This window comes from Manihot esculenta, chromosome 7 (assembly GCF_001659605.2).
Source record: "Manihot esculenta cultivar AM560-2 chromosome 7, M.esculenta_v8, whole genome shotgun sequence".
Classification (NCBI taxonomy): Eukaryota; Viridiplantae; Streptophyta; class Magnoliopsida; order Malpighiales; family Euphorbiaceae; genus Manihot; species Manihot esculenta.
This window is the reverse complement of record NC_035167.2, coordinates 33858156-33875962: the sequence shown is the minus strand read 5'-3', so window position 1 is coordinate 33875962 and position 17807 is coordinate 33858156. Positions and strand designations below refer to the sequence as shown.

General features: G+C 34.3%; 3 protein-coding genes across 4 annotated transcripts; all 3 read left to right on the top strand.

Moving 5' to 3' along the window:
- The first annotated feature begins 925 nt into the window (after positions 1 to 925).
- Positions 926 to 3627, top strand: LOC110619091 (cation/H(+) antiporter 15). Its single transcript, XM_021762345.2, has 3 exons — positions 926 to 1217; positions 1318 to 2319; positions 2425 to 3627. Exons 1-3 carry the CDS (start codon positions 1008 to 1010, stop codon positions 3595 to 3597), a joined length of 2385 nt encoding a protein of 794 aa, XP_021618037.1. The 5' UTR covers positions 926 to 1007; the 3' UTR covers positions 3598 to 3627.
- Positions 3628 to 4846: 1219 nt separating this feature from the next.
- LOC110619090 (arogenate dehydrogenase 1, chloroplastic) lies at positions 4847 to 6308 on the top strand. Its single transcript, XM_021762344.2, has 6 exons — positions 4847 to 5107; positions 5186 to 5273; positions 5508 to 5590; positions 5669 to 5738; positions 5859 to 5933; positions 6045 to 6308. The coding sequence occupies exons 1-6, from the start codon at positions 4935 to 4937 to the stop codon at positions 6135 to 6137; spliced, it is 582 nt and encodes a 193-aa protein (XP_021618036.1). The 5' UTR covers positions 4847 to 4934; the 3' UTR covers positions 6138 to 6308.
- A 6482-nt stretch (positions 6309 to 12790) lies between these two features.
- LOC110618459 (biotin carboxyl carrier protein of acetyl-CoA carboxylase) lies at positions 12791 to 16904 on the top strand. Of its 2 annotated transcripts, XM_021761591.2 has the most exons (9): positions 12804 to 13377; positions 13467 to 13604; positions 13720 to 13775; positions 14629 to 14682; positions 14868 to 15128; positions 15229 to 15291; positions 15721 to 15789; positions 15880 to 15925; positions 16625 to 16904. In XM_021761591.2, the coding sequence occupies exons 1-9, from the start codon at positions 13344 to 13346 to the stop codon at positions 16687 to 16689; spliced, it is 786 nt and encodes a 261-aa protein (XP_021617283.1). In that variant the 5' UTR covers positions 12804 to 13343; the 3' UTR covers positions 16690 to 16904. The 2 variants fall into 2 exon arrangements, with proteins under 2 accessions (XP_043813916.1, XP_021617283.1); XM_043957981.1 differs by lacking the exon at positions 14629 to 14682 and having other exon boundaries at positions 12791 to 13377.
- Positions 16905 to 17807: the final 903 nt, after the last annotated feature.

Below are 17807 nucleotides of genomic sequence, written 5' to 3'. Positions count from 1 at the left end.
CTAATTAACCACCAATTAGGCCAAAGAATCTCTCTCTTATCAGGGTTCTCACTCTGTCCAGTATTTCAAGACAAGAGTTCAATAAACTGAATCTGAAGCAAAATCAGTCAGTCCTATAGCAGTGGACTGAGATGCTAGAATCTTTAGTGGGTCCAAGCAAATCCAAGAACCAAGTCAGAGCAGGATCCTGAATTACAACCTTTTCAATTAAATTTATAGGAATAGAAGGTCTGAAACTTCAGCATGTTGTTGATAAATATTGGTGATCATTGAAATGGATTCTCAAACTGATCCAATTTTTTGCCCATTTATCATGTTCAAGAAGTAATTTAGAGTACTCATAAGCATAGCTCAACTGTTAAGTGCGTTTAATTGAAACTGAGAGGTCTCAGAGTAAAGAAACTAAGTCCCTTATCCTCTATGTCAAAAAAAAAAAAAAAAAGAATTGACTTTCAGAGGTTGGCAGAAGTTTGAACCCTTTTGCCTGGTTTGGAATTCTGGAATTCAAAGAATTATTTTGTTAAAGTAAGTTAAACTTTTATTTCTCTAAAAATGATATCACCTAAGTATTTTAATGCTAGTGAGTCCCAGTATAAAATACGATTTCTTAATATGCAACTAAGAAAAAAAACTAAAAAATAGAATATACTTAAAAAACAAGAGAGAGAGAGAGGGAGAAGAAGAGGGAGTGGGAGAGAATGCACGTTGGAAAACCATTGAATAAATTTCCTAGAAAAAAAAATAACATTAAGAAAGATAGAAGCTGCTATTAACTCGGCTTCTAGACCTCCTTTGCTATAACAGCCTCAGACTTATAAGTCAATCACCCAAAATATCAGGTTTGCCTCCTACTTTCTCTCCTCTTCCCCCTCTCCTTGGTGATCACTTTGTAGATTCTTGTTTTCCTTTTTTGGGTTGAAGAAAGGGCATTAAAACTCATAATTGTTCTTCATTTTCAATCTTTTTTTTCCTTCTTCCTTTTTTTGTCATTCCTCTAAGCAATAGCCATGGCACGAAGCTTTTCAAGAAAGATTGCCAAAAATATGGTATGCAAAAGTGCGAGGAATGTCCTATCCTACAACATCTGGAAAAATCGTTATGTCCTAACTCCTTCAAATCTTCTCACAGCACAGCTTACGGTTATTTCCTTATCCTCAAAATTCATAGATCTTTGGCTCTACAAGCTTGGACAAACCAGCGTAGTTTCCCAGATCGTGGTATGGTTCCTAGACTATGAAGGCTTTTTACACTCGTAACTTTACAATTCTGAAGATGACTCGACTATTCCGTAAAAACTAACAATTGACAATAATTCAGGCAGGTATTTTACTAGGGCCATCGTTATTAGGACAATACGAGGAACTGGCACGAGTCTTGTTTCCTCGAGAAAGCAGAAGTACACTATCAACAATAGCAGCATTTGGTAATATGTTCTACCATTTCTTGAATGCAGTAAAGACAGATCCTGTAATGGTTTTAAGACCAGGACGAGTGGCAATGTTCATAGCTTCAAGTGCCTTCTCCATTACATTGGTTTCAAGCCTCTTCTTGTCTTTAATCTTGAAGAGAAATGTCAAAATGAACGCCAAACTCCATAACTCTCTTTCAATAATAGCCATGAGTCAAGCTTTTACGGGTATTTCTGTCGTTTCTTACCTCGTAACTGAGTTAAAGCTCCAGAACACAGACGTTGGTCGGTTATCCCTCGCTACTGCAGTAGTCACCGATCTGTTGAACACCATAATGGTAACAGTTTCGTTCTTCACCGGAGAAAGGATGATGAGCGGTCAACTAATAATAATGTGGGCAGTTTTAACAACTTTTGCAGTAGTTTCTGTTGTTTTCTTCGTCTTCAGGCCAATTATATTAGCAATGATAAGCTACATGCCAGCAGGTAAACCTGTGGATCAGAAGTATATCTTTCTCATAATAATTCTAACTCTTGTACTTGCATTTGTAAGTGAGGCTATTGGGCAGCATTACGTTTTCGGACCAGCACTTCTCGGCCTGATTGTGCCTGATGGACCTCCTTTAGGGGCATGTCTGGTGTCGAGACTAGACACTTTCATATTGGGGTTTCTCTACCCAACATACCTCGCCATTAGCGGTCTGCAGACCAATGTGTTTGATATAAATCCACAGGACTTGTGGATTGTTGGGATAGTCGTTATCTTTGGTATCACAGTTAAAACAGTAACAGTAGTGGTGACAGGAAAGCTTATGAATTTGTCCACAAAAGAGGCTTTCGTGCTTGCCATGGTTTTGAATTCCAAAGGCATCCTAGAACTCACTGTTTACAACTTCTGGAAGGACAACAAGGTCACATCTTAATCTTAATTTATTTGATAATTAACCTACGACCACCACAAATCAACATATATTGTGAAATCAATCTAATTAATCTTTATTTGTTGATAATTTCAGATTTTAGATGGTGAAGAGTTCAGTGTGTGTGTATTATCACTTGTATTAACAACAGCAATTATAACTCCATTGATAAGATACCTCTGTGATCCTTCCAAGCAATTCCAACCATTTAGGAGAAACACTATCCAGCATTCTAAACCGAACTCTGAACTAAAAATTCTAGTTTGCATCCACAAAGCTGAGAATGTTCCAACCATTTTCAACCTTCTAGAAATATCCCACGCCACCCTAGAGAGCCCTATAGCAGTCATTTCCTTGGTCCTCGTCGAGCTCATTGGTCGATACACTCCCGTTCTAATATCCAACGACCACTACAAATCCCCACACAATCAGACATCTACTGCAACAAGGATTGCAAATGCCTTAAGACAGTATGAGCAAAACAATCAAGGTTGCACCACTGTACAATCATTCACTTCAATCTCCCTGTTCGAAACAATGCATGACGATATTTTTCGAGTGGCGACAGACACGAGAGTCACCATCGTGATCATGCCATACCACAGGCAATGGGCCATCGATGGTGATGTCGATTCTTCTAATGCTTCTATCAGACGATTGAACAAAACAGTCCTGGATAAGGCTCCATGTTCTGTTGGAATCCTCATAGACCGAGGAATTCTAAGAGGATCAGCGAATGTTAAGGCTAATAAATCCAAGTTGAATGTTGCTATAATCTTCGTCAGTGGTCCAGACGATGAAGAGGCATTAGCTTATGGAGCTAGAATGGCAAAGAATGATAATGTGATCTTGACAGTCATTCAGTACGTTCTCTTTGGAAGTGAAAACTGTCTAGAAAGGAAAAGGAACAGTGATCTAATCCATCACTATAAGCAAGCTAACATGCGAAATGAGCGATTTCTATTTCTTGAAGAGGTGGTGAAAGATGGAGTGGGCTTATCTCAATGCATAGGGAAGATAGATAATTTCTTCGATTTAATTTTAGTGGGGAGGTATCATCGGCAGTCTCCATTGTTTGAGGGTCTTGAAGCCTGGAGTGAGTGCCCCGAGCTAGGGGTCGTCGGTGACATGCTTGCTTCACCGGATTTCAAGACTACCGCGTCGGTGTTAGTAGTGCAACAACAAAAAATAAGATCGACTACAAAGAAGAAACCTTCCAATCTCGTTGTCCCACTGCATACGGTTAAGGAAGGTGGGAGTCTTATTTAGATTTGTTAATGGGTTGGATACATATTCGAATTGGTGGCAATTTTATTAAGAAAAAATACTGTAGATTTTGTAAAATAAATTCTCCTTAGCTATTTTGTTCTAATCAATATTTGTACATATTCTTTCATTATTTTTTAACAAGTTTTGAACTTTTAATTCTTATTAAAGCAAACCCAATTGTGTGAGAAGGATGAAAAGCAATAATTGAATGAATTCAACTAATTACATTTCATACGTATATTCATAGAGAAATTTTTAGTTGTTTTTTTTATCTGTTATTTTTCTTTTTACAACGTAAAGGTGGGCAGATGGGAGGTAAATAATATGTGCATGTGGCCGTAGTTCAATTAATGATCCAAGGAAACTCCCAACTAGTCACGTGGTCTGGATCAAAATTACATTAAAATTGATAAAAATTCATTTTTGCCTAAAAATTTATTTTGAATTTAATTGACATCAAATTAAGTTGCTTTACACTTAAAAGGAGAATCTTTTTAAAAAATAATTATAAAATTTATCAAAATCTTGAGATAAATACTTCATTCTAATACTGATTATCTCTATATCTCTTAATCAAATACATTAAAACGGAAAAAGCTATTTTTTCTACTATTTTCTCATCAAATACCTGCATGGCCTAGCTTTTGGAGACCTAAGACGGTCAATGCCTCTTTTATTCAAATCCGGCAAGTGGGTCTTAGTAGCTTGTTGGGCATAGTTTCGGTAGTATGAGACGTCTTGAACCCCACTACTCCCAGATCGTTTGGTCCTCCAATCATCCTCATCCGCTGGGTCTTTCTCCTGAGATTGCTCAATGTCAGATCTATTAAATCTATCGGTTGAGCTCCTGTTCTAGGTTACCTATCATTCTACAAAGTTGTCGTTTGCTGGATGTTTTTTCGCTTTTGTCTGGAAAATATCGCTTCAGACAACGCCTAGTGATGGCAATTAATCGATAGAGAGGGCAGTTTGGAGCTACTCTCAGTTCTTGATGGTTGGATCAAGCTGGTACAGGATTTTAGGGCTCTAGGTTTTTGTTGCATTATTTGTTTTTGGGCCTAGATTTCAAAGTGTTCTGAATTAAGCCATGGACCTTTTAATTGTTATGGACCTCAGGCCTTTGCACATACTGTAGGGGAACATATTTATCACTAATGGAATTTTTTTTTTTTTGACAAATATAAAAAATAAAAAACATGGACCTGTGGATCTCCGAAATCGTCCAAAGATAGTTTTAATCCTAGTAAAAAAACAGAACTCATTTTAAAAGCGCTCTAACCGACAGCTCATTAGCCTCTCGTTACTCTCTCTCTCTCTTTCTCTGAAACAACATCACCATGTCTACTTCATCTTCAAGCCAATCCTCAACTCTTAAAATAGGCATAATAGGCTTCGGCCCCTTTGCACAGTTCTTGGCGAAAACCATGATCAAGCAAGGCCATATATTGAGAGCAACTTCTCGTTCTGATCACTCTCAGCTCTGTCAAGACTTGGGTATCTCATACTTCAGGTAAAAAAATAGAAACATGGATTCAAACACTAATACATATCTGTTTAATTTTTCTATAATTCTTATATGCACTTTTAGGGATATGGTTACATTTCTTGAAGCAGACAACGATATCATTCTGTTTTGTACGTCAATACTCTCTCTTCTAGAGGATAAAGAAACTAAAATTATTCTTTCTTTTCAATTCAATTACTTCTTTTTTTAAATTGATTTTATTTATTTTTTTAAATTCAAAACCTCTCTATTTTATTTTATTTTATTTTTTATTTCTTGTTCATTTAATAGAATTAATTTATTTACCAATCTCTATATGCATTCTATTTTGTTTTAAAGCAGAAATTTACTTTTGATAGTGTCAACGCCCATCATGTATGTTGCTGTTTATTTATATATTGACCAGGGATGTAGAATGCTGGAGATGTCTTGTGAAGAACATGATAGAATGGCTGCTAGAAGTCAATTTCTTACTCATACCATTGGCAGGTAAAATGTTTTAGTTTTGCCCCAAAAGAAAAACAAAGCATATAAACCTAACTACCTAAGCTTCTTCCTGTCTGACAGGATTTTGTCAGAAATGGAGATCAAGTCCATACCTATGAACACAAAAGGCTTTGAGTCACTTGTTCAGTTAGTACGTCTAATACCTAATCTTTCATCAAATGTTTCTTTTTCCCTGACTCTGTGTTATAACCAAATAAATGGAGGAAAAATAGTAAGTTGAGAAAGAATAACTGTGTTTCACTTTTGACAGAAAGAGGGCACTGTAAAGGATAGCTTTGATCTGTTTAGTGGGTTATTTATCTGCATTAGATTTGCCAAACAAGAGGTAACAGCTATTAGCTTCTCCACCATGTTTTCATATTGATAACAGGTTATTTCAGTTTTATTAATATGTTCATATATGATATTCAAAGTTCACTAAAAAATTATGATGCAGCTAAAGAACCTGGAAATTTCCTTTGAAAAGGTTAAGCAGAAGCTACTAGATAAGATGAACGTCATGCAGAATGTAAATGACTCCAACCTCTAATGTAGATGACTTTTGCCAACAAAAATGACCTCAGAAATTAAAAATTAAAAATATTATGTTTTGTACTCTAGTTTTTGCAACCAAAGACAATGGCGTATTTTATATTTATCTTTTCAAATACAATTCCATGGGATATCCATATGCATCTATAATATTTGTTATAACATTACGTACAGAACATGAATATGTCCATCTATGTGTTTCATAGAAAACATGTTGCCTATAATATTTGCCTTCCCTTGGAATATGATTGCAAAGGTGGCAACCTAATGTTCTGATTTAGTGTTTGTCTGAGCTGTCAAATAGCTCAAGGGAAGGGGAATAGGGAATACATGCAAGAACTGCATGCAATTTGGATGGTCAGATGGGTACAGCATGTTAATAGAGCAAGGGAAAGAAAGAAGTTGGAGCTGACTACCAGACAATAATGAAATAAAAAAACCATGCAGGTTCAAATGCCTCAGGATGCGAATTCAAGATACTCGATATTCCATTACCCAAGTTAAGAAAATAACGGAAATAACAGGTACTTTTATGGAATCCTAAATGGAAATAACAACAAACAACTATTTCAGAATCAAAAGGTCATTACTGCAAATTTTAAAATATTTAGAAGATCACTAAACTAGTAGAATACCTTTTTGCATAAATTACTAGAGTTTTATAATTCTGACTCTAAAAGTATAATTGCTGGTAATCAAAAATCAGTGTAACAAGTACCAAGTGGGTGTATAAAATTAAAAGAAAAGCTAATAGTTCAATTGAGAGATATAAAGTCAGGTTAGTGGACAAAGGGTTCAATCAGCTTGAAATAATTGATTGCACTGAAAGCTTCTCTCCCATAGCAAAAATATCATCATCTGTCTATTTCTTGCCATGGCAGCCGCCAAAAAGTGGCCAATTCACCAGCTCGATATCAGTAACGCCTATCTTCATGGCTCCATTGAAGAAGAATTATACATGCTTCCTCTGCAAGGTTACTCCAAGGCACAATCAAATCAAGTGCGTAAGTTAAAAAAATCACTCTACAGGTTTAAGCAAGCTGGCCGCTAATGGAACAAAGAATTTCACCCTCAAACTCAAGCAATATGGCTTTACTCAATGTCCACATGATTCTTCACCAAATCTTCATTTTCCTCCTTTCAAGCCTTAATTGTCTTTTCAATGATGTATTGCTTACTGGAGACAATGAAGCGGAAATCATAGCCACCAAACACTACCTTGACTCCCAGTTCATAATCAAGGACTTGGGACATACAAAATTTTTTTCTCGGCCTAGAAATTGCCTGTTCTGCATCCAGAATGTACCTTAGTCAAAGAAAGTACATTACAAACATTCTCCTTGACACTGGCCTCTCAAATGCCAAAGCTGCACAAGTGCCTCTACCTTGAGAATTAAAGCTCATAAACAGTTCAAGAACTCTCCTCCCTGATCCAACACGTTATAGAAGACTAGTGAGAAGGCTTTATACCTCAATCTTTCACATACAGATATCATTTTTGTTGTACAACAACTAAGCCAATTTATGCAGGAACCACGTTAAACACACTGAGATGTTGCAACACATATGCTATGTTATCTCAAAGGCACCGCTGAACAAGGCTTTTTTTATCCATTCCAGACATCACTTCATTTTCAAGCATACTGTGATGCCGACTGGGCCTCCTGCACTAATACTCGTCGGTCTATATCCAGATTTTGCATATTCATCGGACAAGCTCTCATTTCATGGAAAACAAAAAAACAGAGCACTATCAGTCACTCCTCTGCCGAAGCCAAATATAGAAGTATGGCTTCCATTGTCTATGAATTATAATGGCTCGGCTATCTCCTCCGTAATTTCTCTCTCCCACTTCACACACCAATATTCCTGCATTGTGACAATAAGGCAACCTTGCACATAGCAACAAACTCGGTCTTTCATGAACGTACGAAACACCTAAACATAGATTGCCATCTTGTTCGTAATTAAACCAGCAAAGGCTTCATTCAACCATTCCACCTGTCTTCTTGACTTCAGCTGGCAGATATCTTCACTAAGTGTCTCAGATCTTCTCTATTTTCTACCTTCGTCTCCAAGCTGATAATGGTTTCAATATCCCATTCTCAGCTTGAGGGGAGATGAAAAAATAACGGCTAGTAATCAAAATGAAGCGTAACAAATATTGGTTAATGAAACGGTGCGTATAAAGAAATGCACAGGCATGAGCTTCGACGTCTCCTTCCTCAAGCTATACCAAACTAAAAACTACTGATCCAAAAGACGCTAGTCACGCCTTCCACATGCATTAGATTCCGAAGGGAATTTTAAGCGGGAATGCGTAGTTAGTTATGAAAATTGTTAGCATATTGTTGAGAACAATCTCTGGATTGTTTTAGTAGTTTATGCTCTTGTATATACAAGTTCACTCAAAGCAAAATAAGATGTACGAGTTTCTCTCATTCATTTCTTGCTGTTATTACTTCTTTACTTGTTTTCATTCGAACTCTTGTTTAAGAATTCACGCAACTTTTAGAAACAAGGGGCATAAAATAATGTAAATCTAGACTGGAGAGTCCACCTGCAGGACTACACGAACTGTGAATTCATTAAAGTTCACTTGTGGAACTAAAAATCTGAAATTATATGAAGTGGAAAAGATTGAAATTCCTCTTCTCACCGCGGAATAGCATGGAGAGATCTGTCTGACAAATAGCCCAAGGATTTTGCAATTCATTCCACTAGGTATGATCGAGTTCTTACATAGTACTTACATTATATGTGATTCTCCAAGCATTATGCGACTGAATCTTGTGTGCTGACATGTTTCCAAAATTTTAAATGATTATATTAAAAATTTTGCAGAAAGGCTATAAAGATATATAGAGACAAATTGAAATCCATTTCCTTGGGTGCTCTCTCACCAGCTTAATACAAATTAATATGACAACAAGGAAGTGGAAGAATCACCTTATTGATAGTTGATTTCATCAATACTTGCATCCTTTTGCACTGTTGCGTCCAACAATAAATTCAGTAGCAGAACCTGGTGTCTGGTAAGAAGACTGTTTACTTTGCTTACTTTGCAATCCTGCATATCGAGCAAGATCAATCCATTGCTGCAGCATGCAAGCCGAAGACGAAATTAACATCATTCTAATGTCTAAAAAACAAATATTAAAAAACAATGTTATGATGGTAAATTCTCACAATAAGCCAACACCAATATAAAATAAGGCATCAGTAGAATGCAGATAATAATGAAAGTATTCATCCTGGTGGCCTCTCTCCTGTCAAAGATGCCTACAACAAATTGGGAAGGAATTCTAACCGTTTGAAGAGGAAGCTAATCAAGGAATGGATACAGGGTATTCAGGAGGCTAATTTCAATGGCAGTTTTTGGCCATTAAACAGATTAATTTTGTTCTTCACAGCACACACTTTACTATGTTATTCTCTATCACGTGGATCAAACTCATAGGCACCCATAAATAATAGCATTTACCACGATTGGAGTAACACAAGCGATAATCCAAACTCCATTTTCACGGCAATAACTCAACAGAGCTCATATTCTTGCCATCGCAGAGGCGACCAGTGCGACAAATAAGACTTGAAGGTTTCCTCATCTATGCTGCCACCAAACATACGCTTCAATATCGAAGATCTTTGCATAAAATTACAAATATAGAAATTCAAGTACCTTCTATCCATATGTTGATTGAGCTGCGGCGGCAAGTCACAAGGGAATGACTCCATAGCTAGAGAAATGGATTTCTCACTCTCAACGGCTCGTTCCTCAAACTCTTGACAATCAGCCGGAGAAACGCGGGAACGGATAGAGAGGGTAGCGTGGCGCGGGAACTTTCTGGCGGCGAAGAGGCGGCTCGGGTGGGGAGGAGGAGCCGTATTTTTACTGCGGTGGTGGTCTGAAGGCGAAGCCTCCTTGTGTGTGGGTGGGAGGCCTTCCGTTACACATGGAAGTTTTGGTGTGGTGTGTGCGACTTTGAGTCTTGTGACTTGGAAATTGAGTGGATTTTGTGCCTTTTTTTCTATTTTATTTTTGAGAAAAATATGAATTAACAAAATTCAATTAAATGTAATTAATATATGCTTAATAATTATTAAATTAAATAAAATTGATTGATTACGTATACTTAATATATAAATTTAATTTACCATACCATACTCCAATTTCTCTCTTTAGCGCGCTTTCACTTTTTTTTTTTCTTTTCTTTTTTTTTTTTTTCTGAAACAATTGACTTTTTACTTGTAGTTCAGCAGCTCTTTCCGTCCCTCAAAGCAGGAGAAGCCTTCTCTTGTTATATAAAAGTAGGTCTACCCTTCTCAGCATCATCTTTTGATTGTTCAAATCCTTTAAACCTGCTTGGGAAGTCATAACTCTGTTAAATCTTATATCTTTATTGGACTTTTTCTAATGAATATCTATTAAAAAAAAGGAGCCAATCTCTTTAGGGATATTAAGAACACCTTTTTGATTCGATGTAGTCTCTATCATTTTTTTAAAAAAAAATTTTATGGTTGCTCTTTAAAATGGAGTTTTGAACTTTTCTCCATCTGTTTTGAGTTTCTGGATACTTATGCTAGTAAATCTTCTTGTATAGTTATCATTTATGGTCTTTCTACTCTGAAGATGCTTCTCCCCAATTGGCGACGTGTTTTTCTTAGACTAGTGGAGCTTCGTCGCAAGTCGAATCTAGTTTAGGTTTATAGGACCTAGACTAGTGTTTGTTGTAACACCTATATTTTATTTACTATGGCTTTGGCTTCATTATTTTGCATCTCTCTTTGGACTCTATGCATTATATTGGCCCTTAAATCTTATTTCCATTAATAAACTATTATTTTTGGCAAACAATGTATAAATTTAAATATACACATTTAATTTAACACTTTTTAATCTTTATAAATATTTAATAATTGCACCTAATAAGGATACTCTATATTTATCATTTTCAATGGAAGCAAGAAAAAGAATAGAAAAGGAAAAAGCTTGATAAAATTTTTTTTTCTATTGGTCCGTGCATTAACAAAATATAGTTAATACAGTTAAATAAAGTTTTAGTCTTTTACAATATATCCATTATTCATATTACTTTATTAAAAAATAAATAATAAGTTTAATATTAAACATTTTTATAACCGTTAAATGTGTATTTTTCAATATATATTAAAAAATTAATAAATATTTGAATTATTATTTAAAAATAAATTACTGTAGTTTAAGATAAATGTAAAAGAAAAATAAATAATTATTTATAAAACGGAATGAATATTATTTTAACTTTTTATTTTTTAGATGAAATATTATTTTAAAAAGAAATTTTCTTATTCAACGAATTATTTAAAATTAAATTTTGATAAGTTAGATCGACTTAAAATAAGTGTATTCACTATATTTGATTTTAGCTAAAATGATATTTGGGTTTTGTTATCTGAAATTTAAACTAAAATTTTCTTTTTTCTCTTTAGTTTTTATTCAAATCACTTAAAAAAAATAAATTTACATTGTTACGCATTATTTTTCTTTATTTATTTTTTACTTTCTTGGGTCGATTTAATTTGATTAAGATTTAATTTTAAGTAATTTAATTAAATAAGAAAATTCTTTGTTAAAATAATAATTTTATTAAAAAATAAAAATTAAAATAATATCCATTCCGTCAAATTAAATAAATATCTACTTTTCTTATACATTTATTATAAATTATAATAATTTATTTTTTTAAATAATAATATTTATATATTAATTTTTTTAATGTATATACTATTTAATATGTATTGAAAAATCAACTTTTAACTGTTATATAAAATATTAATATTATTACGAGCTATTTAATTTTTTTAATAAAGCAATATAGATGGCGAATATATTGTAGAGGTAAAAAATTATTAATTTAACTGTATTAATTATATTTTTAATACATACAAAAAATTAAAATTTATGAGACGAAGAGTAAATAAAGTTTAACAAGAATTAAATTAATTGTTTACATTTAAATTTATACATAAATTATAAATAGTTTAATAATTCATTGAACTAATTAATTGAGATTTTTTTTTCATTTTGCTCAAATTCCAGACTGCATAATTTTAGAGAAGATTCAAATATTAATGAGGTGAAACTCATTGCCACTTATCTCATTTTTATTTATGGTGTCTTATATAATCTTTTTTTTTTTTTAATTACAATCATATTAAGTTCATCTCTCTTTATCTATAGCTTTATATTTTAAAATTAGCTAAAATTTTAACAAATTCAAAGTAAATATTACTTTATATCGATTAAATTACGAAAGATATTTAATGATAATTATAATAATAATAGTACTTTTTTTCCTTTTAAAAATGTATTAAGCTTCAAATGGGTTGAAACCATACATTTAGGCCAACCCAGACAAACAATCCATAAATTAGAATCCAAACAGGCTCACTGCATTGAAAAAATAGAGGCGTAGACAACTATACTTACCGCTGGAAAAATCGTTTTTTCGCGACAGAATTGAGCGGAGACCAAAAATGGATAAACTCGTGGGAATAATAACTATTGCAGGAAACTTTAAAATTCACACTAACAAAAAACTAAACTGTAGGAGGGAATGCAATAGAGTTCAAGGTATTATAACCTCTGAGAGAATGGATTATTAGACGAGATAATATGGTCTTTCTAGATGTATGCGACGAGCAAGCAAAGCCCTCCCTTCAAACAAGAAAAACAACCCACCGATGCACCAAAATCTCACCCTACAAACACAAAAGCCAGATCTTGCACAAAAACCCTCCCTTTAGAACCCAGATGTGGAGAAAAACACAAAAACAAAAGGAAAAATAAAAATTCAATTCCGGTATGGGGAGAAAGGCCCGAAACCACCAAAACAACTACTACTAACGAATCTCGTCTTTCCGCTCCTGAAAAAAAAAAAAATAATAATAACACTAAGCGTGCAGCAAACGGCTAGCCTGTGAACATCGAAAGCAGAAAAACGGCATGGCCCCGTGGGTGAAGAAATAGAGGAGTTGGCGGACATTACAAAGACATTTTTCTCTCTCCATTCCTCAAATCTGAACGTGTCGCTTCTCTGACCAAACTAATCTTTTCTTTAATTCTCCTTTTTGCCCTCCTCAGCCCATACTCTACAAGTTCCTCCTCTCTCATCGCTCAAAAAATCTTCCATTTCTCCCGATCACCGTCTCCTCCTCTCCTATGGAGTCCTCTGTTGCTCTCCAATCCTTTCCGTGTAATCATTGTGCTTTCCTCTCTCTATACCGCGTCTAATTTTTTGTGAGATCTGTTATGTTTTGTAGATTTTGATTCCTTATTCTCCAGGTAGATTGTACGGCCAGCGTTTGACGGTTGACCGGAAGCTCGTTTCTCATCCGGTGAAGCGAAATGTATCTCTTGTCTCGTGTGTAAAGGTGCCTGAAGATGCTGCTGCTGCTACTGCTTCAAAAGCCAAATCTGATGGTGAGTTAGTATGCTTAGCTGATGCTTATGGCTAGTGCGTCTTGATTTGAGGTTCTTGGGCTTTACTGTTGTATATGTGGAAGTGATGACATTGTTTTCTCTTCTGCTGGTGCAGCGAAAGGTTCATTGGAGAGAAGTTCTCGAAGTGCAACTTTTCCTAATGGATTTGAAGTGAGTGCTCGTGTTTTTAGAGGTTAAATTGCCCTTTTCATGTCTGCCTGATGCTTTTGTGGAATCTATGCACAGTGAATTGTCTGTTGTTTTACTCGAAATTTCTAGCAGTTGCTTGTAAATTATTGAAATTTTGGTTTAGTTGTTCCGTTTTTTCAGTGGCTTGCGAATCTCTCTGTAATTTTTTGTTGATTGTTAATGCACTTCATCCTCAAATTACCACACAGTCAAATATTTTCCTTAAGGAAGATTTTGAAATTTGCCGTTGCATTAGGAATTGTCATTTGTTGTTTGCGGCATTGTGTTCATATATACTCTATAGTATTTTGTTCAGATAGGATGGACTCGGTCCTGATGATTAAACATGGAAAAATAACATATTCCTTTGAAGGTCTGTGTAGAGGACTGCGTGGCCCAGGTTGTTAGAGCGCCCCTCTGCTGATACAGTCATGCTGTTGCAAATATAGCTTGATTTAGTAATTTTGATTATAATTTTTATCATTATTGTTATTATTAAATATCAACCTAGAGCAACTTACATTAAGGCTTCTCTTACGTGCAATAGAAGATGGGGGAAGGAAGCATGGTCCATGTTTTAAACATGTATTCAAATTTTTTGTTCAATACTTGTAAGACATGCTCAGGACGAGGACTGTTTTCTGTAATCACTAATCACCATTTGATAGTTTGTAATTATGCTATAATTTGTTAGAGCACCCTTTCATGAGTGTTTGTTTCAACTGTTTATTTTGATTGTTTGACATTGATTACTGTCCCTTCGTTTTGGTTATAAAGTGCTGTCTTCCAACTATTTGAAACATATGTACCTTGCTAACTGCTTGCAAATCATCAGGCATTGGTACTAGAGGTCTGTGATGAGACAGAGGTTGCTGAACTCAAACTAAAGGTAAACTTAGAAGTTTTATCACTCCAGTGTCATGTGCAAAGCAATTATTGTTGTTTGCGAATATTATTAAAAACATGTATTAAAAGCTTACTTAATTGCATTACTGATCCTTGTATTATCATTTGCCCATATTTGGCTTTATACACTATAAAACATTTGACTGGTTGTCCGCCCCTTTTTGATAGGTTGGGGATTTTGAAATGCATTTGCGCCGCAATGTTGGGGCTATAAAAGCTCCCCTGTCCAACATTTCACCAACAGAACCACCCCCAATCCCAACTAAACCAATGGATGTGTCAGCTCCTGTTGCCACTACTCCATCGCCACCAAAAACATCTTCTGAGAAAACCACTCCATTTACTAATGTCTCATTTGGGAAATCATCCAAATTAGCTGTCTTAGAGGCTTCTGGAGCTACTGGATATGTTCTAGTTGCTTCTCCAACGGTAGGTGATATGATAATGTTGCTAGATAGTGGGAGCAAATTTCATGATGTCTCTTTTCTTTGTGAATGCCTATATAATATTTGCATCATGTGTTGTCCAGGTTGGCACATTCCGAAGGAACAGAACAGTGAAAGGACAAAGGCAACCTGCCATCTTGAAAGAGGTACTACAGTGGCCGCTTAATATCATTATATTTGAATTTTTTGAGTTCAGAAATTTGTTGGTTGCCACAAATAACCACCCCTTTTTAAAATTGTCTGTATATATCCTCAGTTAATTTATATTATAATGTTCAGTTTTGTAGTTTTACATTTAATTAAATTTCCTGTACTGCAATTTATTATCTGCTTTTACTTCTAGGACAAAATTATGAGGTATAACTTATGGGATAATTCAAGCTATGTTACTCGCATCTGTTTGCAAGGATCTTTTGATAATTCATTATTTCCAATTTTTCTTGATGCAGAGTGGACCTTAAATTCAAAATTTTGATATAATGCAAATGTAAAAATTGACTGCGTCATTTAAGATTCCTATTATGGATTTCATTGGCTTGGTTCTAAATTCTGAAATTCACAAATTCAATTTACAGGGTGATATAATTAAAGAAGGACAGGTGATAGGATATTTGGATCAATTTGGTACTGAACTTCCTGTGAAGGTAGCCTTTTGTTTTCATGTCTTTACACCTGGCTTTGCTTCAGTGATAAATCATAAATGTGCCTTATAGTGGTGTTTGTTGATTATGCAGTCAGATGTGGCAGGAGAAGTCATAAAGCTCCTCTTTGATGATGGAGGTAACGTGCCTTTGTATATGGCTTTTTAACATCTCAATGTCTTGAATAACGTGATTAGTGAATTCTACTACGATACTAAGCAAAAGGGTACCATTTGCACACACTAATTGGTTTCTGTGAAACCAAAACATGATTTTAATGATAGTGTCATCTAACATCATTCAAGGTGGATAAGGTCTCTGAATAGTTGCATCAATATTAAGGGGTTCAATGTATTTGTGGTTGATACTAAGCCTGGTGTCGTTTGATATTCTAATTAATTGTGAATGGAAATATAAAACAGATACTGATTTGATTTTCTGGATCTAAGCCTCTTAACATTCTCTATGCCACATTGTGCATTTTTCTCATACAAGCATTAGTATGTTAAAGTTTAGATTTATTACTCGAATGAAGCAACTGTTTTGAAGGAAGGTACTGAGATGGTAAAAGTTTAGTACATGCATGAACTTGGGTTCCTAAGATGTTGCTCTGTGCCTGTTCGCCAAGATTTAGCTCCTTTGATGGTAGTTTAGTAAGAAGATGGCCTTACCAACAAACTTATTTTTTTCTGATCAGTTGCTTTGTATTGCATTCACTATTGTATTGTCAATGGGGATGAAAGTTTAGCAGCTAAAACACAAGGATATATATCAATACTTTGGTGCTGATCAAATATGAAGTGTTTGAAAATTTTTTTAATTTGTTAATATATTGCAGATGCTGTTGGTTACGGGGACCCCCTTATTGCTGTCTTGCCATCATTTCCTGGTATCAACCAGTGAGCTTGCTGTCCTGATTCAGATCTTGACACTGTTCATGGGAAGTTCTGAAGTAATGCTGATTTTTTTCCCTAGTACTTTTGGCCTTTCCATCCTCGATTCTTCTGAGTTTTTATTAGACGACAATACATAATTTTATGCTGATTAATTGATGGTCAGTTTTATCAACTATATCTGGAAGAATGAATAATTCAGCAGTGTAGTTAGATATTTGTAAAGTAGAATTGCCTTAAAAAAAACACAAATAATAAATATATTATGTAAACAGAGACTAGATATAGATATTTGAAAAAAAAAAATCTTGATTTCCTATAATGTATTTAAAAACTTTGCAACTTTCTGTGGTTTTATATAAGGCACAGAATTGGCATTTCTATAAAATTTCCACATTAGTTATAATATAATAAGAAAAGGCATTATCATTTTATAAAATTTTAGTTTGTGAAAGAAATTTTCATGTTCCCAAACACAAATAGCCAGTGGTTAGGTTAGCTTGTACAAATTATCAAACATATCATTTTATATATATATATATATATTTTTCTCAATGCCATTATACTTAAACAACTTGGAGTGAGACTTTTTGAACTAAACTAAAACTGTAAAACTGAATAATATACTATATAAAATCTAACTGAACCGAAGTTGAGTTTCAAACTTCAATATGAAATTTATACACCTTGTTAAAATATGTTGTCTTTCATGCAGATGATTAAAACTTGATTTGCGTTCCTGGTCTCTTTTTTCTGTTTTACATTTTCATTTTTTCTTAGCCAGTTGTGAAGCAAGGCAATAAAACTAATTTTTCTTTCAAGTAAAAATGTTAAGTTAATGTATCTTCATGTTTATTGCTTTGATGTTATTAGTTTGTAGCAGCCTACAGTCTTATAATTATTATAGGATAAATCAAAAAATATGTTTCAAGTGACGAAAAATAATGAAAATTTTATGATGGGAGAATAGATCAAGTTCGACCAAATGGAAAATGCGCCCACTTTATTTAATTTGACAAGAGAAAATGTATTCTATACTCCAAATTTTGTGAATTAATCGTTGAATAATATCTATTAAAACTCCCTTCAAAAGACAGAAAAAAAAAATCTTTTGTGAATCATATATAT